Source organism: Camarhynchus parvulus, chromosome 2 (assembly GCF_901933205.1).
Source record: "Camarhynchus parvulus chromosome 2, STF_HiC, whole genome shotgun sequence".
NCBI classification, from domain to species: Eukaryota; Metazoa; Chordata; class Aves; order Passeriformes; family Thraupidae; genus Camarhynchus; species Camarhynchus parvulus.
Genome location: NC_044572.1, coordinates 131324300 through 131352045, shown reverse-complemented (window position 1 = coordinate 131352045; position 27746 = coordinate 131324300). Strand labels below are relative to the sequence as shown.

Sequence of the window (27746 nt, the reverse complement as noted above, 5' to 3'; positions counted from 1 at the left end):
GGCATGTCACTGTTTTATAAACCAGTGGATTAAGATACTATTTTTTGGTAGCACAGTTGTATCACATGGAACTTCTTTCTTGAAATTCAAAAAACCTGCTATGATACAGTGATATGCCAAGCTAGATCCTATTCCTGAAAAGACTTGTATGCAAACAAATATTTTGTGACTCTCTTGTAACGTTGGTATTTAATTTTTAGGAGAAATACATGAAATTGAATTTAGAGAAAAACTCAAGCACATTAGAGCTTGTCACACCACTAGGACTGTGTGGGACAAGAATACCTCTTTTAATAATATGGACCATAGTCCTTCAGAGTCGTGATCCATTGAATTGATAAAAGTATTAGTGAATTTAAAAGTGGGGAAGACATAATGGTTTTGTTTTTCAGTCAGGAATTTGCAGTGGCTTCTATAAGAAAGAATGTGACAAGCAGAAAGTTTTCTCAAAAAGCTCTAACAGGTTTTGTTCAACCTTCTAATGCTATATGAGATTTTGTAATGGCAAGCATCTGCCAAGAATGGATTCTTTTGCTGGATACTTTTGCGGGTTTTTTTGGGGGGGGTTGTTTTTAATACTGCTATTCTATTATTTTAGCTGAAGCAACTTCCAGTGAAAAAGAAGATGATGTGTTTATGGGAATGGTTTGTCCTTCTGGTACAAATCCAGATGACTCTCCTTTGTATGTTTTGTGTTGTAATGATACATGCAGTTTTACCTGGACTGGTGCAGAACATATTAACCAAGTAAGCTTTTTTTTTTTTTTTTAAAGCAAATAGTAATGTGTTTCAGCCATGTATTGTGTTAGTCTACTAATCTGATTTTAAAATTATGAATTTCATTGTTTAAATTACTGTGACTTTTAAGTCTGGTGTAAGTACTGCCTCCCCAAAGTGCTATGTAGTCTGAAAGCTGATTGTGTTCCTCACAACATGGTTGTTACTGGGTGTGGCTTTTCCCCTCTGGCTAGCTTTGGCAGGAATTTTGATGGACATGGCTCTTTGAAATCACTGAATATTCTAACGTAACAACTAAGTTTCACTTTCTAGAACTGACCTACTTCTGAGTTTAGGCATCAGTTTAAACAAGTGCAGTTTCATTGTAACCTGAACTAGTGTGAGATTGCAAACACTGTAAGGAAAAGATTATACATAATATTTCCCTCCCGTTTTTTTTTTAGGATATATTTGAATGCCGAACATGTGGCCTGTTGGAATCACTTTGTTGTTGCACAGAATGTGCAAGGGTCTGTCACAAAGGACATGATTGCAAGTAAGTATTGTGTTCCATTTCTTAAAATTAAATCAGTATTTTGTAGTTTCCTTTGTTTACTGATGCTTAATAAATTTTTTCACTGTTTGAAGTGTTCCAAACTTAGAGAACAGAAGATAAATGAAATAGTTTTGTGTCTACTCTAAGATTTATTTAATAGGTCAGAATTGAAAGAGTAATTGAAAGAGAAGTGGTTTTGTACTTTCCACTTTGTAGCATTTAGAGTAAAAGAGTAATTCTCAAAGTGCATAATATTGTGAGAACATTATATCTAAATAATGCTGTGTTTTCATTTTGGGCGCCCCTCAGTGTTTTATGAATCCTGGTGACAGATCATTCTTATGAATTTTTGGAAAGAAATGTAGGATATTAATCTTCTAAAAATCAACTGTAACAGAGGGAAAAGTGAGCAAACAATCAAGAAATCTCAGATCAACCTGGCCCAAAGCTTTGAAGCTGATTGTGTTCTGTGCTGCTGTTGCAGGGTGTAAAAGTTACAGCATTAATATCCTAGCTATAATGAGCTAACAAATACAGTTATAAAGATATTCTCAGCACTGTAACAGTTACTGAGATTTTACTGCATGTCACAAGTATTTTCAGCTTAACTTTCTTGGATGGAGGCTGTTTTAGGGAAGAATAAATGACTTTGGATGAGTTTTACTAAGACAGTATGAAAAGCTCTGTAATTAAACTGCCCTCTTAAGATGAGTGTAGGAAATGTGGATGACAAACGTCAAATGCTGCCACATATAAAACCTGTATTTCTCTTTTTTAAGCTAGGTTTTGGCATTTTGCTACTATCAGAAACAAAAAACTGCAGAAAGAAATCTAAGCATGTAGACTAACACCCTCACCTTGTGTAGAAAAGATTTGGTATGTTAGTGAACAGTGTTGCAGTTCACCTTTTCTGTTTCTTGTAGGCTCAAACGAACATCTCCAACAGCCTACTGCGATTGCTGGGAAAAGTGCAAGTGTAAAACACTAATTGCTGGGCAAAAGTCTGCTCGCCTTGATCTCCTTTACCGCCTGCTTACCACCACAAATCTTGTTACCATGCCAAATAGCAGGCAAGTTCATTTTAGCATTGACTAGGACAGAATTTTTAAAATTGCTTTCTAAATATGTGTGGTATATTGTATTTCCACTAAAATTTTTATCATTACAGGGGAGAGCATCTGCTGTTGTTTTTAGTACAGACAGTTGCCAGGCAAACTGTAGAACACTGCCAGTACAGACCACCTAGAATCAGGGAAGATCGCAATCGTAAAACTGCAAATCCTGAAGGTAAGAGCTGTTTCAGGGAAATAAATGGCAGATTCCATATTTGAGTACCTCTTCCTTATGCTTTCTTGGTTTTTTTGTTTGTTTTATCTGTCTAGATTCTGATATGCCTGATCATGATTTAGAACCTCCTCGTTTTGCCCAGCTAGCACTGGAACGTGTTTTACAAGACTGGAATGCACTCAAGTCCATGATCATGTTTGGCTCCCAGGAAAATAAAGACCCGTGTGTATCTACACATAGTTGTTGATGTAAAGTTTGACCTGATATTTGACACCTGCTGGCTTACATAAATTTATTTATTTTCTTTTTGTTTTTTCCAAGTCTTAGTGCAAGCAGTAAGATAGGTCATCTTCTGCCTGAAGAGCAAGTTTACCTTAATCAGCAAAGTGGAACTATTCGCTTGGACTGTTTTACACACTGCCTTATTGTCAAATGTACAGCAGACATTTTGGTAAGCACTCTTAGCCATGTTTTACATAGGTTTTCTGAATAATAGGATACTGTAAGGTATCTCAGGTCATGTGCTTGGAAACTAATTTGAAAGTAACTTCAAGTTAATCATGGTTTTGTGAATTTATACTATTATGACTGTGATCTCCTTTGAGTTTAATCTCTTTTGTTTCATGCTTCAAAATTGCACGCAACTAATGAGTTGTAATGACCTCTTTCTTCAGCTGTTAGACACTTTGCTGGGTACTCTGGTGAAGGAATTACAGAACAAGTATACACCAGGCCGCAGAGAAGAAGCTATTGCTGTTACAATGAGATTCCTGCGTTCTGTGGCAAGAGTCTTTGTCATTCTTAGTGTGGAGATGGCTTCCTCCAAAAAGAAAAAGTAAGCGACAAAGATGTGTGTTGCTTGTGGTGGTTTTTTTCCTTTATTCACTTTTTTTTCCCTATATAAAGAGTTGGTAAAAATCAACAATAGGCAGAAACGTCTGAATTATTGTGTATTCTGTAGACAGACTTGGAAAGATGCACAATAGCTGCTGGTATGTCATGTAATTTCTTAATGCAATGCTTGTTAAACTTACATGTTCATACCAAACTTCTTGTTTACAGTGTTAGGGTTTTTGGAAATTTTTTTTAAACATAATAAAATTACAGTGTATGGTTGGTTGTCAGTAGTAGATTTAGATATCAAGCCTTAGTCTTGAATTATTGAATGATAAATGTTTTTCACTAACTTGAATAGGTGCATATTGCTTCTATACACACAAATGCATGCATCTCTTAAAAATTATTTTTTGAGAAAAAAATTAGGACAATTAATATTGTCATGAAATTTTGAGGAAAAAAAAATGTATTTGACATTTATCTTTCTGTATTTTATCCCCTAGCAATTTTATTCCACAGCCAATTGGAAAATGTAAACGTGTATTTCAGGCATTATTGCCTTATGCTGTTGAAGAGTTGTGCAATGTAGCAGAATCTCTAATTATTCCAGTCAGGATGGGAATTGCACGTCCTACAGCACCCTTTACCCTTGCTAGCACTAGTATAGATGCCATGCAGGGAAGTGAAGAACTGTTTTCTGTGGAGCCTCTGCCACCCAGACCATCATCTGACCAATCTAGCAGGTAAAACTTGTTAAAGCATACTATCTGTTCTTTTCAAAGACTTCTTAAAGGTGGTTTTGTTCTGGAGTTTTTGTTAGCTTTGCATTAAGTGATATCCAGAGGTCCAAATCGACTTTTTTTGAGGATTTATTTTTATATATATTTTTCTTTTAAGTTCTAGTCAATCTCAGTCATCCTACATAATAAGGAATCCTCAGCAAAGACGAATCAGCCAGTCACAACCAGTTCGTGGCAGGGATGAAGAACAAGATGATATTGTTTCAGCTGATGTAGAAGAGGTCAGTTTTATTTTTGTACTTTTTTTTCTTCTCAATATAGCACACCTAATAGATTAGCCCATGCTTTGGCATCTGAATCTGAAATCTGTGCATCTGATTTGAAAAGATGTTAAGTAGTATTCAGGAAATCTTACAGTGCTGTAAGCATTTTTAATAGAACTTTGTAATTGTTGTTTTCTATTTTATTTCTCCCTGTTAAAAAAGTTTACAAGTCTTTCAGCACATGGCAGCTATTATGTAGGTTCTGTTAGAGAGCTAGAGGGTTTTTCAACAGATAATACCTCCTCAGTTCTCAGAAGCTAATTGTTGATTTTGTAGTCAGTTTTATCCTTATGGCGTTAAAATCTAACATCCAAAGCTGTTTTATTTGTGTATGTGGGTTTTTTTCCCCACAACACTATAAACTGTACAGCCACGTACAACTGCTGTGGCTTTAAGTTCAGTTAAGATCAGTTCGATTTTGAGGTCATCTTTCTAAGATATGTTTTTTAAAATCAAACTTTGCACTCTCTTTTGGAAAACTTATAGGTTCTCTGATATTGAAGATAGTCTGACATAATATTACCATCTCTTTCCAGGTTGAGGTGGTTGAGGGGGTGGCAGGTGAAGAAGACCATCATGATGAACAGGAAGAACATGGTGAAGAAAATGCTGAAGCAGAAGGACAGCATGATGAGCATGATGAGGATGGTATGTATAATGTACATCCTGCACATTTACTGCTTGAGTGAGAACTATGCATCAAGAAGAAAAGCATCATTGGAGTCCCCAGTGATAATGATTTGGGAGATTTGCACGAGTAGAGAGAATTGAAGGGTTCCAGACTGCTCAAATTACAGAAGGAGATTCATAACATTAGAGATAACATGTAGTAGACAAGTACATGAACTTTTTCTGGTTGAGGAGAAAATACTAAGTTCCCAAAGGTATCAGATGTTGTTATATTCTTGGTTGACAATGTATTTTACCTTTTGTATTTACTACTGTAAAATGTTGTTGATGGTTGGGCCTGTGTCAAACCATGACAATGGTAGATGTGTTCTCAAAAGCAGTTTGAATCCTGGCAATTCTCAAACTAATCACAAAGTACTAAATTATTATTCAATATTTTGTAGACATAATTAATCAATCCTGTATGAAATGTTTGAAATTATTATGACTTGTCTTGTATTACTTAGTTTGGGGTTAGATCATCCAAAGCTGTGATTTAAAAAAAGTTATCTTCTTCTCTTTCTGACTGTGCTTTGTGTTTCCAGTCAATCCATTTGCAGTATAGTAAATCTGTTTACTGATTTGCTGAATATTCAAACATTTCATTCTTAAAGCTTAAAACTGGAATAGAACCTGTATATTTAATTAGGTTTTTTAAAGTTTTCAAGTATTCCTTAAACAATAGTTGAAACAGCATATGATAAATTGTCCTAGTACATGTGTTTGAAGAGTTGTGGAGTCTTGTGGCTGGAGTGACTTATTTTGGATCCTAAAAGCCTTTATTTTCACTGTATGTTGAATGTACATGTACAGTGCAGAGTGAGAGTAGGTGGCTAATTGCTGGAAAATAAGAAAACATGCTCCAGGTATTGCTGGGTGTCTGCACTGATTTTATGACCCCTCTGCATATCCATTAACTTCTGCTATAGTAGAAGTTTTGTAGTAGTAGTAGTAGTAGTAGTATTGTCTGTCTTATATGAGTCACCACAGTAATTATAATTTTATCTTCTAATCTTGAGATGTTTTGTCCATTGTTTTTATAGGCAGTGATATGGAGTTGGATTTGCTGGCTGCTGCTGAAACAGAAAGTGACAGTGAGAGTAATCACAGTAACCAGGACAATGCCAGTGGGCGCAGAAGTGTTGTCACTGCAGCTACTGCTGGGTCAGAAGCAGGTACGCCACATCTTTTTGGGTCTAATCTAGCTGGTTAAATTTAGATATTAGGAGTAAGTACTCTCCTCCTTCCCTAGATTTCCTCTTTTTCCTGTGCTCTAATAGTAAGGTACTGTGCAGACTTTTTGGACAAGGAAATGCATGAAGATGTGACCTACATTTTTTCCTCTTACAGAGCAGCTGCATGTGTTAGAAATTACCATGTTCTCTTGTGTAGTGAAATGAAATAGTCTCACTTATTTTCAGGTGTAGTAGTTGAAAACAATGGTTTATGGTTTAAATCAATACACAAAACCCGAGCACTCACTGTACAGGTTTTTGAGAGCAACTCCCTTACTGTCCAATTTGGAAACATAATTTTTAGAATTCTTTTCCTAGGCGTAGAATCAGTAAAGTATTTTTAAATCCAGTTATTTCTTAATTTACATTTTGAAGTGTAAGTAATCATACTGCTTTTTCATTACACCTCTGGAGAATTAGCAGTATGTTATAATGATAGTTTATTGAACCTTTTCAATAGTGGTATTTGAACCATTTTAGTATAGTGTAGTTACTCATGGAAGAAGTCTGTGCTGACATGATACATGTCTGTGTGCACAGGTGTGGAGCTGTCAGTTATTCTTAATTTTTCTCAACAGGAGCTAGCAGTGTTCCAGCATTTTTTTCTGAAGATGACTCTCAATCAAATGATTCCAGTGACTCTGATAGCAGCAGCAGTCAGAGTGATGACATAGAGCAGGAGACCTTCATGCTTGATGAGCCTCTGGAGCGAACCACAAACAGCTCGCATGCCAACGGAGCTGCGCAGGCTCCCCGTTCCATGCAGTGGGCTGTTCGCAACACCCAAAACCAGAGGACTGCCAGCACAGCTCCCTCCAGTACGTCAACCCCAGCAGGCAAGTCTCAGTGAATTGCATGCATGAATGCTAGCTCTGGCTTTGTTCCTTCCTCTCCTTCTGTTTATTCTCTTAAGGATGAAGTCTTATCTCTTTGCCGTACTGCTCACCTACCTTGACTGTTAGAGTTCTAGTTTTGAATTTAAAAAAGGGAAAGATCTGTAGCAGTTAAGATCTGAGTATGCTTACTGTAGTTGGTAATTATTTGCTAGTTACAGTTGTGATGTGAGTAATATTTACAAGTTTATTTCTGTAAATCTTGATAATGAAATCAATCAATACACAAATGACACAGCAAAGATTAAATGAGTTCATTAATGTAATCTTTTCTTTTCTATTTAGCAAGTTCAGCGGGCTTGATTTATATTGATCCCTCAAACCTTCGTCGGAGTGGTACCATCAGTACAAGTGCAGCAGCAGCTGCTGCAGCACTTGAAGCCAGCAATGCAAGCAGCTATTTAACATCTGCAAGCAGCTTAGCAAGAGCCTACAGTATTGTGATACGGCAGATATCTGATCTGATGGGTCTGATTCCCAAATACAATCACTTAGTATACTCCCAGATTCCAGCTGCAGTGAAGCTGACTTACCAAGATGCAGTTAACTTGCAGGTAAGAACATGGAAACTTTCATAGAAAAAATGTAATTTCAATACAACTGGGGTTTGTAAAGTAAAATGACGGAATGGTTGAGATTGAAAGTGACCTCTGCATATTGGCTAATCTCAATTTCTTTGAGGGTCAACAGGCTGCTCAGGACTGTCTGGTTAGGTTTTGAATATTTCCAAGGATGGAGATTCCACAGCTGCTCTATTAAATGTTTGACAGCTCTCACAGTGAAAGAGGATTTTTCTTGAGTTTAAAGGGATGTACCAAGTGTTTCAATTGTAGCCCACTTGTCCATTCACTTGGTATCACTAAAAAGAGTGGCTTTGTAGACTTCATACCTTTTTGTCAGGTGTTTGTACACACTGGTAAGATCCTCCTGAATTTGTTTATTCAGTCTAAAGTATTCTCAGCCTCTTCTTATGTTAGGAGAGAGTGCGGGCTAAAGTAACTGTGGTCACTTCTTTAATTAAATTGATAGTATTTCATATACATATATTTTTTCAAAAAAAGGAATTTACGTTGATTTTGTTTAAACAATGTCTGACTGATACGTAATTAATAGTTAAGTGAGAATTGACTAGGGATTTCTGCTAGACATCTGTTGCTATATTCTAGTTGACATAAACTGTTGAGTCTACATAAGAAGAAAGTTAGTAAGGGCCAAATAATTAAACGAAATAAAAGATTTGTACAGGTAAATGTACTGTTCACTGTCCCTTCCTTCAGGGACATGGTCATCCTTTCCATGTTATGTACATCTTTTTTATACAGTGCTCTTGACTATTTTTGAAAATTTGTGTAAATGTATCTATAGATAAAATACATGTCAGACAATAGTCTTCCCCTTCATGTATAGTTTCAGAGACTGACAAGATTGGAGGGACTCCATAGTGTTTAGAAAGTATGTATCAACTTGTACCTGGGCATAGTGTATAGGGTAAAATTGTATGTACTGAATTTAGTACAGAAGTCAGGTGTGAATAACACAGCTGCAAGAAAGGACTTCTGATTTGGGAGAGGAAGGTCAGAAAGATATTCTGGTATCAAACACTGGGGTAAACAAACAGGGAAAGAACAAGAGAGTGTAGTTTTATTATGGAGGAGGCTAAAATAATTTTTGTTAGGAGATTTTTAATGGGGAAGGTGAACAGGAGATCTGTCCAGCTGAGGCAGCAAGAGGTTTGTATTAGCATAGGAAACCTGAACAGTGGAGGTTTTGTTTGGACACAGAAATGGAGTTGAGACAGCATTTTGTTCGTTTAGTGCATTAGAAGTATGAGGGATATTTTTGAAGACCAAAGTGCAGAGGAATGAAGAAAGCAGACTAATGTTGGACCAAAAAAATCCAACAGGTCAGTGGAGGTAGCAGATGATATGAAAAGCAGGCTGCAGAGCCAGTGGTGGGAACAGGTGAAGCATAGATAAGACTAGGAGGTGAGACTTGTGTGCGGACATAGTTCTCTGTGCAGGACTTAACTTTGTTGTCTTCAGTGAGTAGTTTGCAAGGGGTGAAGAATGGTGAAAGATCTGGCTTATGAATTCCATTTCACAGCAGGATGGAGGTCTGTTAAAGCTAAAAGAAAGTCAGGAATTAAGCTCAAATCATCAAGTTGTGCACACCTGGGAGATGCTGAGTGGTCATAAGGGGAGGAGTAGAAGAGATGCCCAAAAGACAGAGAGATGGTGAGAATGCTTTATAGATATCAAAGTGGTAAGCAATGAGAGCTTCATAACACCCCTGTAAATCAGCAGTCTCAAGAGAGCTTTCAGAAACTGATCATAAGTAATTCTTTTTCAGCATGGTTTTACAGCCTCTTTGTAGGGAATCAGGAAGATTTCATTCTTGTCATCTAGTTCTGTTGTTTGCAAAGCCAATTAAATCTCATTTTCTATAGAATTATGTGGAAGAAAAGCTTATTCCTACTTGGAATTGGATGGTCAGTATCATGGACTCTACTGAAGCTCAGCTGCGTTATGGTTCGGCATTATCATCTGCTGGTGATCCTGGGCATCCAAATCATCCCCTCCACGCTTCTCAGAACTCAGCTAGAAGGGAAAGGATGACAGCCCGTGAGGAAGCCAGCTTGAGAACACTTGAGGGAAGAAGGTATGAAAATAGTTTGATTACTGCATGCAGTATGAATTATCAGTTTTATAGTCAAATCTTATTCACAAACATCTTAGAAATCTTATTCTGCAGCTCTGGAATGCAGTTGCTGTTTTGATTTAAGTTGGCTTCCTCTGTTGTTGCTACTATTTGGTTTATTCTGACATACTAGATTCATCTTGAGCATTAACTGTTTACAATGTACTGCATCTGACCTGCTTGTTCTATGCTTGTAGCTTGTTACCACTGTTTTTGTGTGGAGTTCATTGAGATTTTACATCCACATTTCAAATACAGGACTTATAAATAAAATATGGGTTCGCCTGTGATGCCTGATGTCTCTGTATTCAATCCTTTTCCTTCACTAGACGTGCTACCCTGCTCAGTGCCCGTCAGGGAATGATGTCAGCACGCGGCGATTTCCTGAACTACGCGCTGTCCTTGATGCGTTCTCACAACGATGAGCACTCGGATGTTCTTCCTGTTCTAGATGTCTGCTCACTAAAGCACGTAGCATATGTGTTTCAAGCCCTTATTTATTGGATTAAAGCAATGAATCAGCAGACAACATTGGATACTCCTCAGCTGGAAAGGAAAAGGTATTGAGGTTGACTCCTAGAAACAAAACCTACGTTAAAAAAAAAAAAGCCCTTTTGTTTCAGTCATTGGTATTGTTCCTCAGTAGCTTACATAAATAGATGCATGAATTTGTATGTCTGTGAGTGGGTGTGTGTAGTAACATACATATTATAGAAAGAATTTCTGTAATGGTATATAATGTACCTGTGTTTGATAAGCCTGTTGCAGTACCCTCTTCATTCTTTTTATGCTGTAAAATGTTTTCTTAACTGTTGAAACTTGAGTTGGATTTTTAACTGCATAGCAGTGCCTCTAAAAGACATACTCAGGACAGTTTCTCAGTTAATGATGTGAGACATACATTTGACATGACAGCATTTTACTTAGGTATCTGTCAAACATGTTGGAGATGACATTGGAGAAAATGTCATTGTCTGATATAATAGGCTTTGTGGTTTTGAGACTCATCTGATATATAAAGCACAGTAGGGAAATCAATAGTTGAAAATGTCCTTGAGTTGGAAAACTGCTATTTCAACTGTTGTGTGTTACAAGGTGCATTTATTAATTTTAAGATGTTTTAAGATTTCTTTTTATTTTTTTTCATTTCAAATGCCAGTTAATGCTAGTAGAAATGTCCACCTGTTGGTAGTCTACACCATCTGTTCCCATTTCTTACCAGGTTTTTAGGTGATGTACTCAAGCAGTCCTAATCAACAGTTAAATGCAGATTTTGCCCCTTTCTGCTCCTAATTTTCAATATTGCAGGCCAAGCTTAACATTACATTTTCTCTACAAATTTAGTAACTATAAAATATGAGATATTAATATCTTTGATATATATCGGACTGCTACTTCAGTTGCAATACTGTGTTCTGTTTATCTTGATAATGTAAGGTTTGTTATGACCTCAAAGGTGTAGCAAGGGCGTGTTATCAACAGTAGGTTCCTCACAAGTAAGAATGCTATAGTACAGTAATCAACTTTTTGTACTTATTTGAGTAATTATAGGCACAGCTTTAACCCTTTTCCAGGCAATTACATACTTCCAGAAGCTGCTTTTCAAAAAAAAAAAAAAAAAAAAAAACATACTGAGATCTGTCAAATAACTGTTCATGAAAGAATTGGGAAAATTGCATGAAATGCTTTTAAAACTGTGAAGGCCTAGGCCTTTTCAATGAAAAATGAGTGGTTGAAACAGTTGCTTCCATTAGATGATATATTAGTAGTCTGAGTTAAATGTATTTTATCAGTTTATCAATTTAATCTAGTTTCAGAACACGTTTCACAATGCATAAACTGCCAGAAATTAATACTAATCAAAGTTCTTGACAGAACAGTAGTATAATATAGTGAAATCAGATTTTTTAATGTGCAGCTTGCAGACTTACCTTCTGGAACTACATCAGTGAGATTATTTTTAAATTTTGAAATAGTATTCACTTGCATTTTTCTTCCAGTAATGCAGGATTCCTAGGAATTTATAGTGATACAGTGTTTAAAACCAAGTATCACTGCCCAAAGCTGATTTTGATCTTAACTTTTAAGATCAAAGTTGGTAGGTGGCTCTAAGGGTAACTGTGTGAGTGATGTAGTGAGTATGTAATGAGAAGTTCTCTATGGTGCTTCAGTTTTAGTTTTGTTTTTGTGATGTATAACTCTTAAGTACACTTCCTGATTATGCTACAGATAGAGATGTTTTGCCTAATAATTTCTTCAAGATGATTGACTCTTTTTTTATTTTCTTTTGTTTTGTTGTTGTTGTTTTGGATGTTTTTTATTAAGAACTCGTGAGCTTTTGGAACTGGGTCTTGACAACGAAGATTCAGAACATGAAAATGATGATGATACCAATCAAAGTTAGTATACAAAAATTGACATAGCATACCAAAATGCCAGACTTTCTTAGTGGTTTTTCCCTTTAGCTAGATGAGATTTTGAATAAATTTTCCTGCTTGTGTATGTAAAGTTGGGTTTAGCAAGATTTTCTTAGCATAGCTACTTTACCAAGTTTCTTCTACCATTGCCTATTTCATTGCCTCATATTTCAGGGCCATCTTTTCATCTTCTTTCTCACTAAACTGCAGCATTCCTTACCTACCATTCTACATTAAAATTTGAATCATAGTTAAACTGATCTTTTTGATCTGATGAAACTGTGCTGAAGATGGTAGAATATTTACTCCTATATACAGTGTAGGAGTGATGTTCAGTAATGCTAGGTATAGTAAAAAGAATAAAAACTATACAAAGCAAGTTAATAAAGATACAGCATTTGCAGAAGCATCCTGTAGAAGTACTAAATTTGCTGAGATTCTCCTCTAGTCAGGTAGCTAAGAGGGAAGGATACTAATTTTTGGCATTTTTTACCTTTTGCTTTTATAACTGTGAAAACTGATTGGAAATCTCTGATCTTTAGGTGCTACACTCAATGACAAAGATGATGACACCCTCCCAGCAGAGACTGGCCAAAACCATCCATTTTTCAGACGGTCAGACTCTATGACATTCCTTGGCTGCATTCCACCCAATCCTTTTGAGGTTCCTCTGGCAGAGGCCATCCCCTTGGCAGACCAGCCACATCTATTACAGGTGACATCAGAGATGATATTTTGGAAAAACTGCAGTTTGCTTTTTCATTCCTCACCAAAGTGCATTATTGACCCAGAGCTCTTTTGTTGCTTTTCAGCCAAATGCTCGCAAAGAGGATCTGTTCGGCCGGCCCAGTCAGGGTCTGTACTCATCTTCTGCCAACAGTGGCAAGTGCTTAGTGGAAGTTACAGTGGATAGAAACTGCCTTGAGGTAAATGTATAGCCTTACTATTTTAAACAATATGGTAATGTAAACTAGAACCGTCATTCCTTAAAAAGACACTTTAATGTTTTCAGAGAGGATTTTATGTAGCTTTCAGAATGATAATTTGAAAGCCTAGTGCCTGTGAAAACTTGAAGTCATTATGAAAAGTATGCTTAATATAGAAACTTGATGATTATTGACTGACAGCAGCTTTCAGGTAATATTTTTAAATGCAGCAGTACAATTCTGAGTTAATTTTAGAATGCTAATTATATAATTATTTTTGATAAACAGATTTAAATCTTTCTTTAGTCCATCCAATAGATTTGATTTGCCTTCAGACTGAACATTAATTGTCAAGCATATGAAATGCAAACACACAGTGGGGAAAATAGGGTTTTTTTTATATTTCTTGAAATGATTGAGGTCACTGTGTTTTAACAGGTCAATTACAATGTTCACTTTTGTGTGATTTAAAATATACACCTATGAATATATGTGCTTCAAAGCTTCTACTCTGCTTTAAAAGTGCAGCTAAATTTTACTTCTCTTTTAGGTTCTTCCAACTAAAATGTCTTATGCAGCCAACTTAAAAAATGTTATGAGCATGCAAAATCGGCAGAAGAAGGAAGGGGAAGAACAAAATGTGCCTACAGAAGAATCTGAGAGTTCAAAACCAGGACCTTCAGCTCATGATCTTGCAGCACAACTGAAAAGCAGCTTGTTGGCAGAGATAGGATTGACAGAAAGTGAAGGGCCACCCCTCACATCTTTCAGGTAGCTGAGTTAAAAATTACATTTTGAAATATTACTGCTCTTCTAAATGGCTGTTTGGGAGTCTGGAAAGTATTCTTGAAATTAAAATGGGTAGCTTAATTTAGCTTACATTTGTAGTTTGTGATTAGCTTCTAAATTGAATAGTTGAACAGTCTTCAGAGACGTCTGTGCAAACTGTAGGCAAATTCCTTTACTCCCTGACTTCCTGCTGCAGACCTGCTGTGATGTCCTGGGTAGCCAGGCTGAGCAGTTGGAATCTGCAGCTTCCCATCTCTGTCTGGTGGTGCTGCCCACACTTAATGCAGTTATGAATTGAACTGCTCTCCCTTCAGATTACAGCTATTTTAAAAGAAATTAAGGTCTTGGTTGATGGGAGACCAGTAACAGTGCATTCCACATAGCACCAAAAGTTACATGCTTTTGGAGTAATTACCCTTTGGAAGCAAGACTTGTGTTTCTGCTGAAACCAAGCACCTTCATGTGCTTTTGTGCTCAGACTTAGTGTACTGTGTCATTGTTCATCAGGAATAAAAAACTTAGTTGAAAGCAGAGGGTTAGAAAAAGCTGAAGTACACAAAATGTGTCTGAAATTTAACTTGATTCCACATATCTGGCATTTTTTCTTCTCTTTGTCAGGCCCCAGTGTAGCTTCATGGGCATGGTTATTTCTCATGACATGTTGCTGGGACGTTGGCGCCTTTCTTTGGAGTTGTTTGGTAGAGTATTCATGGAAGATGTTGGAGCAGAGCCTGGATCGGTATGTATTTCTCAGTAAAGACAATTCCTCTTACAACTAAATTGTGACTCTCCCTAATCATTCTGATTTTGGGGTTTGTGTTTGTTTTTTTTTTTTATAATTTTTAGATCTTGACTGAATTAGGTGGCTTTGAAGTAAAAGAATCGAAATTCCGCAGAGAGATGGAAAAACTTAGAAACCAGCAATCGAGGGATTTAACATTGGAGGTAAAAAATGTTAGTTTATCTTCTAATAAACTTTCATTAAAAGTTGAATTATTACAGTAACTTGATAGGAAAATTTGTATTTCAGAGTCTGCAAGCAGGTGTCTTAGATCATACTTTGTGAGTTATGTTGCAATTACTCTGTAGTTTTTCCCAGTCTGATTGTTATTTTTTGAATCTGTGCAGCAGTGTCCAGAAATCTGTTGTGAAGCTGAAAGTCTCTTAGAATGATAGTTGGTAAAGAAATAATTTTTTTGTATTTTTTACTAGGTTGATCGAGACAGAGATCTTCTGATTCAGCAGACCATGAGGCAGCTGAACAATCATTTTGGTCGCAGGTGTGCTACCACTCCGATGGCCGTACACAGAGTGAAAGTTACTTTTAAGGATGAGCCCGGAGAAGGCAGCGGCGTAGCACGAAGCTTTTATACTGCGATTGCACAGGCTTTTCTGTCAAATGAGAAACTGCCAAATCTAGATTGCATTCAGAATGCCAACAAGGGCACCCATACAAGTAAGTGATGCACAGCAGTTAATCTACAGAAAATATTAATAAAAACCTTGGGTGCTTTATTTACATAGAAATACTTGGCTTTGTGTCAGAGACATCTCTTGTTAGCTCAGCCCAGAATCCATAAAAATTATGCATTAGTTCTCTGGAGCAAGGAAATGGCTTTCTCCCCCTCCACACACTTTCAGAAACAGGAACTTCTTGTTTTTCTTGCAACAGGAGTCTGTTTTAGTTGTGCTCAGATTTTTTGAGTGTCCTTCTCTCCAGTAGGTAATAATGTCAAGATTTTAGCTACTAAGAGCTTATATATTTTATTACAGCCACTCCATCTGACTTGCCACAAACACATTTTAACAGTTTTGAAAGTATATATAAGCTCTTAAAGTATTTTATCATTTTTAAGTTGGTATGAACACTTCAGGTCCTTTCTTAAGTTTGGCTGAACCCAATCACTGCTTCAAGTGAAATGGTTCTGTCTCATTGATGTCTGTCAAACTCTTCCAAACCTTAGTCTTCCTTACACTGAAACTTAGGTGGGAGAGAGAAATATAAAGATGTTTAAGTTTATGAGGTTTTTTGCCCTTTAGGTCTGATGCAGAGATTGCGAAATAGGGGAGAGAGAGATCGGGAAAGGGAGCGAGAGAGAGAAATGCGGAGAAGTAGTGGCTTGCGAACTGGTTCTCGGAGAGATAGGGATAGGTAAGTGATAATCTTTATCTTGATGAAGATATTTTGTCAAATATAGAGTAATTGCCTTGGATATTTTCAGGAAAGATACTTTTACTTCCTCCAGTTAAAGGAGTCTCTCTTCAGGAGTGATTTGCAGGGTAATTTCTTGAAATTCGGTCTCTAGTTTTAATTCTTTAAAGAATTATTATGCTTACTTTATCATTAATCGGTTATGTCTCCACCACAGGCCATCAGTTTCTTCTGCTAAAACAATAACAAAATAACAAAAACTTCTGTACTAGAATAAAATTGTGAGGTAGTTTAGAAACAACAATGCCATTGGTGGCATGTCTGACTGCTGTACCCAAAACACAAGTAATACTAAAATCTCTGGTTTATTTTGATTCTCTCTTTCTGATGTATTCTCTCCAAGCAGCTATGAGCAACACTACTATTCCAGCAGTAAAGCTAATGCTAATATCAATCTGTGTGCAATAATACTGTTCCAGAGGATTTTTGAATTTTTCCTCTGAAATGAGTACAAACTGCTCTGATTATCTTAAGGGACTTCAGAAGACAACTGTCCATTGACACACGGCCTTTTAGACCAGCATCAGAAGGAAACCCCAGCGATGACCCTGACCCTCTCCCAGCACACAGACAAGCCCTTGGAGAACGGCTCTACCCTCGAGTGCAAGCAATGCAACCAGTAAGACTTCCCTAATACACTTAATGATTGGTTTTGTCATCTTGTAATGTAAAAATTTATTTCCTTATCCATAATTGAAATAATTGAAACATAATTGATAGTATTCAAACATATAAGACTGATTTCATTTTATTTTTAATTTTGTTAAGATTTTGTTTCTCTAATTCATTTTTTAGCTTAGGAGATATCTTGTAATGCATTCTCTATTTAAAATACCAAAACTTTCATAATATCATATTTGAAAATAAGAGAACTGGAGGAGAATAGTAAGACCCATCACTCCTTTATCCCCAGGCATTTGCAAGCAAAATCACAGGAATGTTGTTGGAATTGTCTCCTGCTCAGCTGCTTCTGTTACTAGCTAGTGAAGATTCCCTTAGAGCAAGAGTTGATGAAGCAATGGAACTCATTATTGCACATGGCAGGTAAAGTATCAAAAGTGAGAACTGATTCTGTGGCCAAAGCACTTGTACTGTTCTACATCTAACTCCAATACATGCAGCTTATTTCTTGAGAGTCAAGATATTTTTCTTTGGACAAGTGACTTTTTGGCTTTGGTTTAATCTATTCTGACTGGTTTCAGAATATGACAGTTCCTTATTGAGAGCAGCCCTGCTGAGAAGGACTTGATGGGTGCTGGTGGATGAGAAACTGGACATGAGCTGGCCATGCAATGCACCAGATGTGTTCTGGGCTGCATCACAAACAGTGTGGCCAACAGCTTGAGGGAGAGGATTCTGTCCCTCTGGCGAGACCCCACCTGCACTGCTGCATCCAGCTCAGGGGTCCCCAGCACAGGAAGGACATGGACTTGTTGGAGCAAGTGCTGAGGAGGTCACCAAGATGATCAGAAGAATGAAGTACCTGTCTTATGAAGAAAGGCTGAGAGAACTGGGGTTGTTCAGCATGGAAAAGAGAAAGCTTATGGGTGACCTAATTGTGACCTTCCAGTCCCTGAAGGGAACCAACAAAAAGATGGCAAGGGACTTTATACAAGAGCATGTAGTGAGAATTCAAGGGGAATGGCTTCAAACTGAATGAGAGTAGGTTTAGATTAGATAACAAGAAGAAATTCTTTACTGTGAGGATAGTGAAGCAGTGCAACAGGTTACCCAGAGAAGCTGTAGATCCCTGGAGGTGATCGAGGCCAGGTTGGGGCTCTGAGCAACTTGCTCTAGAGGAAAGTATCCCTGCCCACAGCAAGGGGGCTGGAACTAGATGATCTTCAAGGTCCCTTTCTAGCCCAAACTATTCTATCATTCTGTGAGTCTGTGATGGTGAAAATAAATCTGACTTTTTATTCCCTTCTCAAGGGAGAACGGTGCTGACAGTATATTGGATCTTGGATTGCTAGACTCTTCAGATAAAGTGCAGGTAATGAATCACCTGTTGCACAAAATTTACGTAAGATTCAGTTTTATCAGTTGATTTTAAAACCGGAAGCAATTGGAAGCTTTATCATGCAAGACAAAGTTCTGTTTAATCATTTTGTTTTGAAAGGATTAACAGTAATTAGTTAAAAATTTAAAATGTCATCATTAGAAAATATCACAGGAATATCTTAAGCAATGGAACCTGAACCTTTGGGTCCTGTAGCAAATAGCTTGATGTGTGTCAGTAACTAGAATGAAGTGTGTTAATTGCTGTTTTGACTTTCAAAACAGGAAAACAGAAAGCGCCATGGATCCAGCCGCAGTGTAGTAGATATGGAATTAGACGATACAGATGATGGGGATGATAATGCACCACTTTTCTACCAGCCTGGAAAACGAGGATTTTATACACCAAGACCTGGTAAAAACACAGAAGCAAGGCTGAATTGTTTCCGGAACATTGGCAGGTATTCTACCATTAACTTTTTAGTCTGAAAAAATGTAAAAGACAATCATACACAACACCAGGGAGAGTACCAATGATCCAAGCTGGAAGAAACTTTTTTTTTACGGTCTCTATTTCTCACACTAAGCCTAAGTAGGGGGGAATTTGCATCTGTCAACTTAAGGTCTCTTTTCCTGTTAAATTTTAATTTTTTTATCCTTCTTTTTAAAAATTATGTATGCCTATGATTTTCATTTGTGAGCAATATATTTGGAAAGCTGACTCCAGCCTAATTCTTAGATTATTAGAACTCTTAAATGTGAGTTTGCTGAAAGATCTCCAGTGTAATTTCTGCTGTACCAAAACCAACTCCAAATACATTTTTTCAGAATCCTAGGATTGTGCTTGTTGCAGAATGAACTATGTCCCATCACATTAAATAGACACGTAATCAAAGTTCTACTTGGCAGAAAGGTAAGTTGAACATAAAAATTTTAATTTCCTGTAATTACTTAAAACCTCATCCATAAAACTGGGCTTTTTCCCCTAACCACATGTGTATTAACTAGCTGAGCTGATATGGGAACTGTATGGAGGTCTTCAATTTGAGGACTGATAATTTTTTCATTTCCTAGATTTTGAACAGAGTAGATGTACTAGAAGTCAGGTATTTGACTAAGATGTAATGATTTTGTAATAGGTTAGCCTTTAACCCAACATAGTATAATCTTTAATGAAAAAGAGTTAATGGGAGAAATGGCCTTTAAATACCTCCTGGTGTCTTCCAAGAGTGATTGCCTTCTAAATATTCTCTTAAGCTTTGTCTTGTTGAATATGTATTCCTTTCAGTATTCCAATGTACCTTCTAAAGCAGACTGAAAGTAGGAGTTTAACTGCATTTATTTCTATGTTTGTATCCTTTGTTGCTAGTGCATAGATCTGGCACAGGTCACATAATTTTGAATACATTCTTAAACACCTGTTATGTTTCAAACTTCTGTCTTTTTTTTATAGGTGAACTGGCACGACTTTGCTTTTTTCGATCCAGTTATGTATGAAAGCCTTCGGCAGCTTATCCTCGCATCCCAGAGTACAGATGCTGATGCAGTGTTCGCAGCAATGGATTTAGCCTTTGCAATAGACCTGTGTAAGGAGGAGGGTGGAGGGCAGGTAAGCACAGCTAAACTTGTGGCTCTCTAGTTTCAGAGTTTGACAGCTTATGCAGGGTATAGTGTGCACATAATCCAGGCTCTTCTCAGATGGCAGATAAAACATTTTACTCTTCTTGGATTCAGTGCAGTGTTCTTAGATATTGAAGCCTGTATTTTTTTCTTTGAAAATGATCTGGAGTCTACCATAACCCTGGTAACTGTAGTCAATCCTAGGGAATTTTCAAAACTAACCTGCAGTAGTGAATTTTACTTGGGTTTGGAGGTATATTGAGCAATAAATCACTCTGCAGCATACTGTGGTGGTTGTAATAATATAATTTCCTTTATATCCCTTTTCTTCTTCCCCTTTTTAAATGTTCCTTATTTCTTTGCCATAGGTTGAACTTATTTCCAATGGTGTAAATATACCAGTCACTCCTCAGAATGTATATGAGTATGTCCGGAAATATGCAGAACACCGAATGCTGGTAGTAGCGGAGCAGCCTCTACATGTAAGTCTTTAGTGGAGTTTTTTTAAAAGAAGGAAAAAAAAATCTGTCATTTTTCCATCAGTTAATTATTCTCCTCATTGTGGTGTAGCTAATCAGGTTTCTTTAAAGTCTTGACAGCTTGATTAAAAGTATTGAATGTTTTTTTTTGTAATTCTATAGCTGTTTATGTAGTACTGTGAAGGCTGAGTGAGTAATTTATTTTATAGAATGAAAGATAATTTATTTTATTGTGGATCTCGTTGGTTAAATAAATATGTTTATTTCTTGAGCTCAAATGGCACAATTCCTCTTGGAATTTTGGCTTTGTATTTGGCAGCTACTTGGTTCTTAATAATTTATTACCTTGGATTTGTTTGCATCCTTGTTCTAAGGGAAAATCATTTATAAAACCACTTATACTAGCCTGGCATGAAACATAAAAATTGACTAGAAAACCATATTAAAAGTTATTTGCTTTTTTAAAGCCCTTTTCAAATAACACTTACAGAATAATATATTTTTGTAGACAGTTAATGAAGACCAGTCTGTCATGATGCTATGTGTAAACTTTGTTGCTCTTGCTCATTGTGGTTTCCTGCTGCACATCTGAGATAGGGGAGCAGGGCATATTACCTCTGTGCAGCTGAGGTCCAAATTCTCACAAAAAGAACATGTTCCTGGAATTAAGTTACTTGATCTCCATGTCTGTATATATTACTAATTTGACTCTTGTTTATTTTAGGAGTTGAAAACCCTTACACCTGTATTCATTTTGAAATTTTCTAAAGCAAATTGATTCATAGTGTTTCATTTTGAATATGGACTTTCCTGTCTTTTCAGGATACTACTTACATAAGATAAATGTGTATGTGTTCTGTGTGTGTAATATTTTTGAAGCAGTTGGCATGTGTCTGAGGAAGCAAAGTAAAAGGAACATACAAGATGCTTTTTTTTTTTTAATTCTCATCAAATTCAGCGCAGCTTAGCAAAATACCTGAACATTTTAGCATTAGAAGAGTTCATGTGCTTCTGCTCCTGGTGAAATACAAGCTCAAGCCAGTACTACTTTCTTTTGCTCTAGTAGGTAGGGTTTAAAAATTGGTGCATTTATTTGTTTCAGAAGATTTGCATGTCAGATGATAAAGCTTTAAAAGAAAAGAACAGCTCAGAGAATAATGAATCTTGAGTTAAAGGGAATTTCACATGAAACTTTTGAGTAATGTGTTTAAAGTCAATCTTAAAAGTTACAGGGTTACAACGTGCATTTTGTTGTTTTCACTTAAGGCAATGAGGAAGGGGCTCCTGGATGTACTGCCAAAGAATTCATTAGAAGATTTGACAGCAGAAGATTTCAGACTTTTGGTAAATGGCTGTGGTGAAGTAAATGTGCAAATGCTAATCAGCTTTACCTCTTTCAATGATGAATCAGGTATGAAATAACTTAGTCATAAACAGAGTTGCAGGTATAACTTAACACTGTTTTTTCTGTGTGGAGTAGTTACTAGCATTAAACTTGAACTAGTAAGTCTGCCATTAGTTAATAAACCAGTGAAAGCTGTAATTAAGTTATTACTTGGGATATTTTTTTACATTCCTTAGAAAATATTTACCTTCAGTTAAGTGAGGGTTGAGAAAGCATGTTTTCCAACTTGACTGTCACAAGATGTTAAATACATGGACTGTATTACTGGTAGTATATTTTTCTTGTGAAAATTCTCTAGAACTATAAATGTGATGGATGAAAGTTTAATACTTCTTACATAATTTTTAAACTGTGTTTAGTTGCAGTTGGGCTTTTTGGTAAGGAGGGAGGAGTGGGAGTGGTACTGAGTTATGTCAGTGTTGGCCTTGCATTCAAAGCTATTCAGTTTGAAATTACTGATCTCCAATATCAGAACTTTATGAAAACGATTATAGCTGAGATCCAACTTGTAGCACATGTAAAACAGGTCTCTTAATGTTACTGTCCAGTGCAGCAGCTGAATTGTGTACCTTGTTATTTCACACAGGAGAAAATGCTGAGAAGCTTTTGCAGTTCAAGCGTTGGTTTTGGTCCATAGTTGAGAAGATGAGTATGACGGAAAGACAAGATCTGGTGAGTTGTTCATTCCCATTGGAAACATGCAGAAGGATTGGAACAAGTGGTGTCAATACTGTTTTTAACTGTGTCTACCTGCAGAGACTTTGTGAAGAGTTAAGGTAGCAAAGCAGGGTTGTAGGGTTGGGTAAGACTTGGCTCTGGAAACCACAGGTGTGAATCCCAGACCTTCTTGTAACTGAAAGTAAGCACGGTGTGTTCTTCTCCCTGTTCATAGGTCCCTTACAGAAGCACAGTTTCACTCTGCACAGTTGCTTTTAAGATGAGTAACTGTGGTTATTCAGCTGTGTTGTGGGCTGGTAGGGTTTTGAGGTCAAGTTCTCTTCATGCATCATCTACTCACCTGACTTCTGTGTATCCTGAGGGCAATATGTGTGTCCTCTCTGTAAGATGTCAGTAATGATACCATGTCCTTCTCAAGGCCCTTTAGGAGTGAGAAGCTGATGAGAAGCATGAAAGAATAAGATACTGTTCAGGGATGTAATTTTTAAAAACTTGCCTGTAAATTTTATTCATTGTACACCTCGTAAAACGGTTTGTTTTTAACTTCCTACTCTGTAAGGTACTATCTCTCCCTTACAGTCTACTAAAAGGAAACAAAGAGTACTCTGAAAAGTGCAAACCCTAGAGCACATTTTTCAATGAGTGTCTCTGCTTACACCTTGGTGTTGACTCAGTATTTCAGACTTAATAAATAAAAAATAGATAAAATAGATAAAACCCCAAATACTCTCTGTTGCTCCCTTTTGTCTGTACAGTACTACATCCTGTAGGCTCTGACTGGTTTGTGAGACATTGCTGATTCAGTTTGTATTGATGGCAGTCACCACCTTCCCAGATGGATATTTGGACATGCCATTTACTGAGGAGTTGTTGATACAGGATAATTTTGAGTGCTGCTTTTATCAGTTTTATGAATGAGCAGTTGATGAAGGAAGTGAAGGACACTACTACAGAAGAAAGTAGAAAACTGTGGAGTTTAGTTTGGCATATTGAAGAGAACATAGTATGATCAATCTTGCTGTGACTGTGCAATTCTTTTTTAACCTATCCCTACACAATCTGCAGGCAGTATGCATCTTAATTTTAAACACTGTCTTCTTTTTTCAGGTTTACTTTTGGACCTCAAGTCCATCATTGCCTGCCAGTGAGGAGGGGTTCCAGCCTATGCCATCCATCACAATAAGGCCACCAGATGACCAACATCTTCCAACAGCAAACACTTGCATTTCTCGCCTTTATGTCCCACTCTATTCCTCTAAGCAGATTTTGAAACAAAAATTGTTACTCGCCATTAAGACCAAGAATTTTGGTTTTGTGTAGAGTATAAAAAGTGTGTATTGCTGTGTAATATTACTAGCTAAGTTTTGTAGATTTTTCCATTTGTCTATAAAAGTTTATGAAAGTTAATGCTGTCATACCCCTGGTGGTACTTCAAAGATTTAAATGCAAACATTCCTGTACTAAATTTGTAACATAAAGGCCTAAGGAGCACTAGCAATATGTGATTGCAACAGTTTGCTAGTCAATAACTCCTTTGCCTAACCCCAGCCAAAGATGACAGCAGAACAATATAATTTACACTGTGATTTATCTTTTTGCTGAGGGAGAATATGTAAAATGTTCTGAAAATTCACTGCTGCCTTTGTGGAAAGTGTTTCAGCAAAGGTTCTTGTATAGAGGGAGTAGGGAATTTCAAAATAAAAAATTAAGTATGTTCTGTGTTTTTAACTTTTTTTTATGGTGTTTAATTTGTGGTTGGCTGCAGTTGTGTATCATGTATATTGAACTTGTAAAAAGTTCCTGACAGCTCAAATCCCAGAGTTGGGATTGTTCACTAATGAAACCACTTCCATTGCAATTTTTGTTCTATTGCATTGAACTCTGGCACATCAGATACCATCACTAATATTTTGCATGTAATCTGTACCTTTAGTGGGTTTTTTTTTTCCCTGTACATATTTGATGAGGCCAATGCACAGTATTTCATAGTTCACAATCAACATTTTTGTATCCTTGTTACAGTGAACAGACAGTCAGGAGATTGTTCCACTACCAGTTCTAACCCAACACTTGTACTACATTATCTAACTATAACTATGTAAACTCAGCCTGGGCACTTTCTGGTAACTGTAAAATGTTTATAAGATCATGATTATTGAAGATACATTTTTTGGGAAACTTTAATGTTCGTGAGCTGCTTAACTTCTTTTGTATCTAGCCTTTTTTTAAGTATCTTGTTACAGTTTTTTAATAAAGAAATTACAGACAAAATACCAAGTCATACTGAAGAAACAATAGTTTTTATTTATTAAGCCATTTATACTTTAGCTAACAGCATACACTAAACCTAGTTAGTCATTAAAAATCTGGATTTTGTAGCTGAAAAATTGACACACAGAAGACATTTAGCCCACATTTTACAGTTAGCAGACAATCCTGAAAGAAATGGGCCAGGCAACTCCTCCTTTTAACAGAATTGGCTTGAAGGAAAAGTGGCTTGTTCTGAAAAATCTCAAGGCAATTAGGTTAGAATAAAATTCTCAAACTTCATTGTAGTGAGTTCTACTGTATGTTCACTTTTGAAATGCTTGGTTAGTTTTGGGGAGGGCAGTCTTTGACCATGATCTAGGATTTCTTTTCCTAAGGCTTGAGAGATTTTTGAGTTAGAAATTGGTTGATGAAGAAAGGAGCTACTTTTTTGGTGCAAAACTAAATTTACGAAGCTTAGCAGACTGAAATATTGAGGGATAAGAACTTTTGTGGTGGTGATGTTGTTCTTTCTTGCTTCTCCAACCCCATTAGTCCATGTTAATGATTTTTTTTCCTCCCTGTTCTTGGGAAGAGCTGAAGTAATGTTCCATCCAAATCCTAGTAGAACTCACCTTTGCTAGAGCTCCTCTGGGTTTTCCTTTCTGTCAGCTAGTTGTAGGATGACCAAAAGTTACCTACATCTGATTTTCAAAAAAGCCTCTTCATTTATTTAGTTGCTCAAGGTATGGAGTGCAGTTGATACCACAAATTCTGATCAACAATTGCCAAATTGATGCTGAAAATCCTCGCTTCTAGATAAGGTGGATTGTTCCAGGCTTGTGTAGTTAAACTGCAAATAAATAAACAGATGTAGAATTATTTCTGCAGGTGCTAATACTTCCTCTAAATCGATCATCTTAGAAAAGGATAGTTTCAATGTATGAGGATTGGAGCTAGATTTCCTGTTGTGACCTCCAGTGTATCTTAGTTCAAAACTGATTTTACTATGCTAAAAAGAAAAAGCAGTACAGCCTCACAAATCTAGCTAGAGGCATGTTAGTATAGAGAGAAATTGTGCTGGTATGGCTGTTCTCTTATACTAAGGAGGATAATTTATAAAGGTACAAAGCAACATCTACCTTATGCCTGGCTATCAAACTGCTGTGATTATTTCCACTACCAAAACTGCCTCTAACTGAAATGTGCAAAGTTAGTAGAAAGCAACAAAAGAAACTGTTTAGAATAGGCATCAAAACTCCAGTCTGTAAAATAAAGCTCCCTCCCTCACAAAGCTTTGTGAGGCTTGATGTACTAAGAATTATCCAAGGCCCTTGGATGAAAGGCCATATATACATGTAAAGTACTGTGTATATATATATATATATATATGTATTATGTGTATATGTATATAAGTGTATGTGTATGTATAACATATAAATATATGTTATATGTATATATATTTCTGTATATAGATTAAGCATTTTTTAAGTCCTGTAATGTATAGCTAGACAAAAGCTTTGCAGATAGCACAGTAGCTCACCATATATACACACACAAGGCATTCTGGTAAGCAGAGAGGGAATTTAGAATGATATATGCTGTCGTCATTGACTTGAAATGTGTATGTAGCTTTATAAATAGCTTTTTTTCCTCTGTATGGTATATTTAAACTATATCAAGATTTTAATAAGAAAAATGTTTATTAAAATCATACACCTCCTCTCCCTTTGACTTAAGCCCTTCTGTTAGTTCACTTAAAATGTGGTAGAGAAACTAGTTAAATTCTGTAATGTTTACTCTTTTTTAATAATCTAAATCCTTAGCTGTTCACCTTTGCTGAAAGAGGCGACAAAGGTAGCTACTAATAAAATATTATGACCAACTACTAGAGTAGGTCCTAATCTGAATCTAGGGAAACCTTGATACTTTAGTGCTAATTTCTGTGACTAATTCTTGGCTTTGGTTTCTTTTACTTAGCTAGCTGTATCCAACACAAGGTAAATCACTTGCTCCAGCTTTGATAATTTTCCAGGAATGAAAAATTGTCATCAAGTGGTCTTCCCCACGTGTGTGGTTTGGAAGTGGTTTTTCTTTCCTACAAGTGAGTAATTTGGTCCCTAGATAACCAGCAGTGATAAAGCTGGAAACTGGCAATCTTATGAATCCAGAACCATACCCTTGCAGAGCAGCATTCAGGGAGGAGAGGAAAGGAAATTTTCCTCAACTCTTAAACAAGGTTTATGCTTGTATGCAGTTGTGCAAGCCACACAGACCTGCTGGTTTTCAGAAGTTTACTTCAATGCATCTGAAGGGAAGTGTGTAGTGAGCAGGGCTGCACCTCTCCATGGTAGTTGAGTGCAGGTGGGGGAAGTTCCCCAGCCACCACCAACCGCCTCCTGTGCAGTTGCTTCTCAGAGAGAGCTGGGATTCACCACGGCTCCTGGCCACACTTAACACCACGTGAAAGATTGTTACTAAGTTTGTGCTAACCTCCTCCTTTGTGTGCTAACTGCTGTGCCCTAACTCCCTCTTTATAGGTCCCACAGCCTGTGGATCGTGTCTCTGTGTGCATCTGTAAATACCATGCTCTTCGCTTCACTTGGATTTTTCTGGCTTCCTCTCTGTAAGGCAAAACTGTGGATACCTCATTTAGTTGCTGTGATTCCCTTCTTCTTTCAAGCTTTGTAGGATTTGACCTTTTTTCTGAACTCTAGTTTGCCTATTAGTAACAGGTCTGCTAAAACCAAATAGAAAATTCTGCATGTCTAGATTAGCTGGATTTCAGCATGTGTGGCATTATCTTACTCTGAGGTAGAAGGTATGTCCACACTTTAAAATGTGTTGGTGAATGGGTCATGTGAAAGCTTCAGTGAGTGCCTGGAGCTCACAGTGCTGGAAGTTTCCACATGATCTCTGTGGGGAGGACATGAACAGGCTTCACAACTGGAGTGTGGCCTGCATCACAGTGCAGTCACTGCCCATCAGGACTTCTGGCATTATCAGGAGCTCTGATGGATC

The 27746-nt window shown here is 36.9% G+C and overlaps 1 protein-coding gene across 8 annotated transcripts in view; it reads left to right on the top strand.

The window, feature by feature from the left end:
- UBR5 (ubiquitin protein ligase E3 component n-recognin 5) overlaps nucleotides 1–24755 on the top strand; it is an 84993-nt gene extending 60238 nt beyond the window's left edge. For 7 of the 8 annotated variants that reach the window (XM_030943628.1, XM_030943627.1, XM_030943624.1 and 4 more), the window contains 33 exons: nucleotides 599–747; nucleotides 1182–1273; nucleotides 2197–2343; nucleotides 2442–2560; nucleotides 2656–2782; nucleotides 2882–3011; nucleotides 3235–3395; nucleotides 3901–4140; nucleotides 4295–4418; nucleotides 4997–5108; nucleotides 6173–6304; nucleotides 6943–7200; nucleotides 7543–7811; nucleotides 9704–9915; nucleotides 10284–10514; nucleotides 12280–12353; nucleotides 12914–13086; nucleotides 13184–13297; nucleotides 13848–14068; nucleotides 14705–14825; nucleotides 14933–15031; nucleotides 15299–15542; nucleotides 16127–16238; nucleotides 16773–16917; nucleotides 17212–17342; nucleotides 18231–18291; nucleotides 18582–18757; nucleotides 19125–19209; nucleotides 19750–19905; nucleotides 20285–20398; nucleotides 21662–21806; nucleotides 22387–22472; nucleotides 23586–24755. In XM_030943628.1, the coding sequence (XP_030799488.1) occupies nucleotides 599–747; nucleotides 1182–1273; nucleotides 2197–2343; nucleotides 2442–2560; nucleotides 2656–2782; nucleotides 2882–3011; nucleotides 3235–3395; nucleotides 3901–4140; nucleotides 4295–4418; nucleotides 4997–5108; nucleotides 6173–6304; nucleotides 6943–7200; nucleotides 7543–7811; nucleotides 9704–9915; nucleotides 10284–10514; nucleotides 12280–12353; nucleotides 12914–13086; nucleotides 13184–13297; nucleotides 13848–14068; nucleotides 14705–14825; nucleotides 14933–15031; nucleotides 15299–15542; nucleotides 16127–16238; nucleotides 16773–16917; nucleotides 17212–17342; nucleotides 18231–18291; nucleotides 18582–18757; nucleotides 19125–19209; nucleotides 19750–19905; nucleotides 20285–20398; nucleotides 21662–21806; nucleotides 22387–22472; nucleotides 23586–23798 (4973 nt within the window). In that variant the 3' untranslated portion in view covers nucleotides 23799–24755. The remainder of the gene's footprint in view (nucleotides 1–598; nucleotides 748–1181; nucleotides 1274–2196; nucleotides 2344–2441; nucleotides 2561–2655; nucleotides 2783–2881; nucleotides 3012–3234; nucleotides 3396–3900; nucleotides 4141–4294; nucleotides 4419–4996; nucleotides 5109–6172; nucleotides 6305–6942; nucleotides 7201–7542; nucleotides 7812–9703; nucleotides 9916–10283; nucleotides 10515–12279; nucleotides 12354–12913; nucleotides 13087–13183; nucleotides 13298–13847; nucleotides 14069–14704; nucleotides 14826–14932; nucleotides 15032–15298; nucleotides 15543–16126; nucleotides 16239–16772; nucleotides 16918–17211; nucleotides 17343–18230; nucleotides 18292–18581; nucleotides 18758–19124; nucleotides 19210–19749; nucleotides 19906–20284; nucleotides 20399–21661; nucleotides 21807–22386; nucleotides 22473–23585) is intronic. The other variant, XM_030943623.1, reaches the window with a different exon arrangement.
- Nucleotides 24756–27746: the final 2991 nt, after the last annotated feature.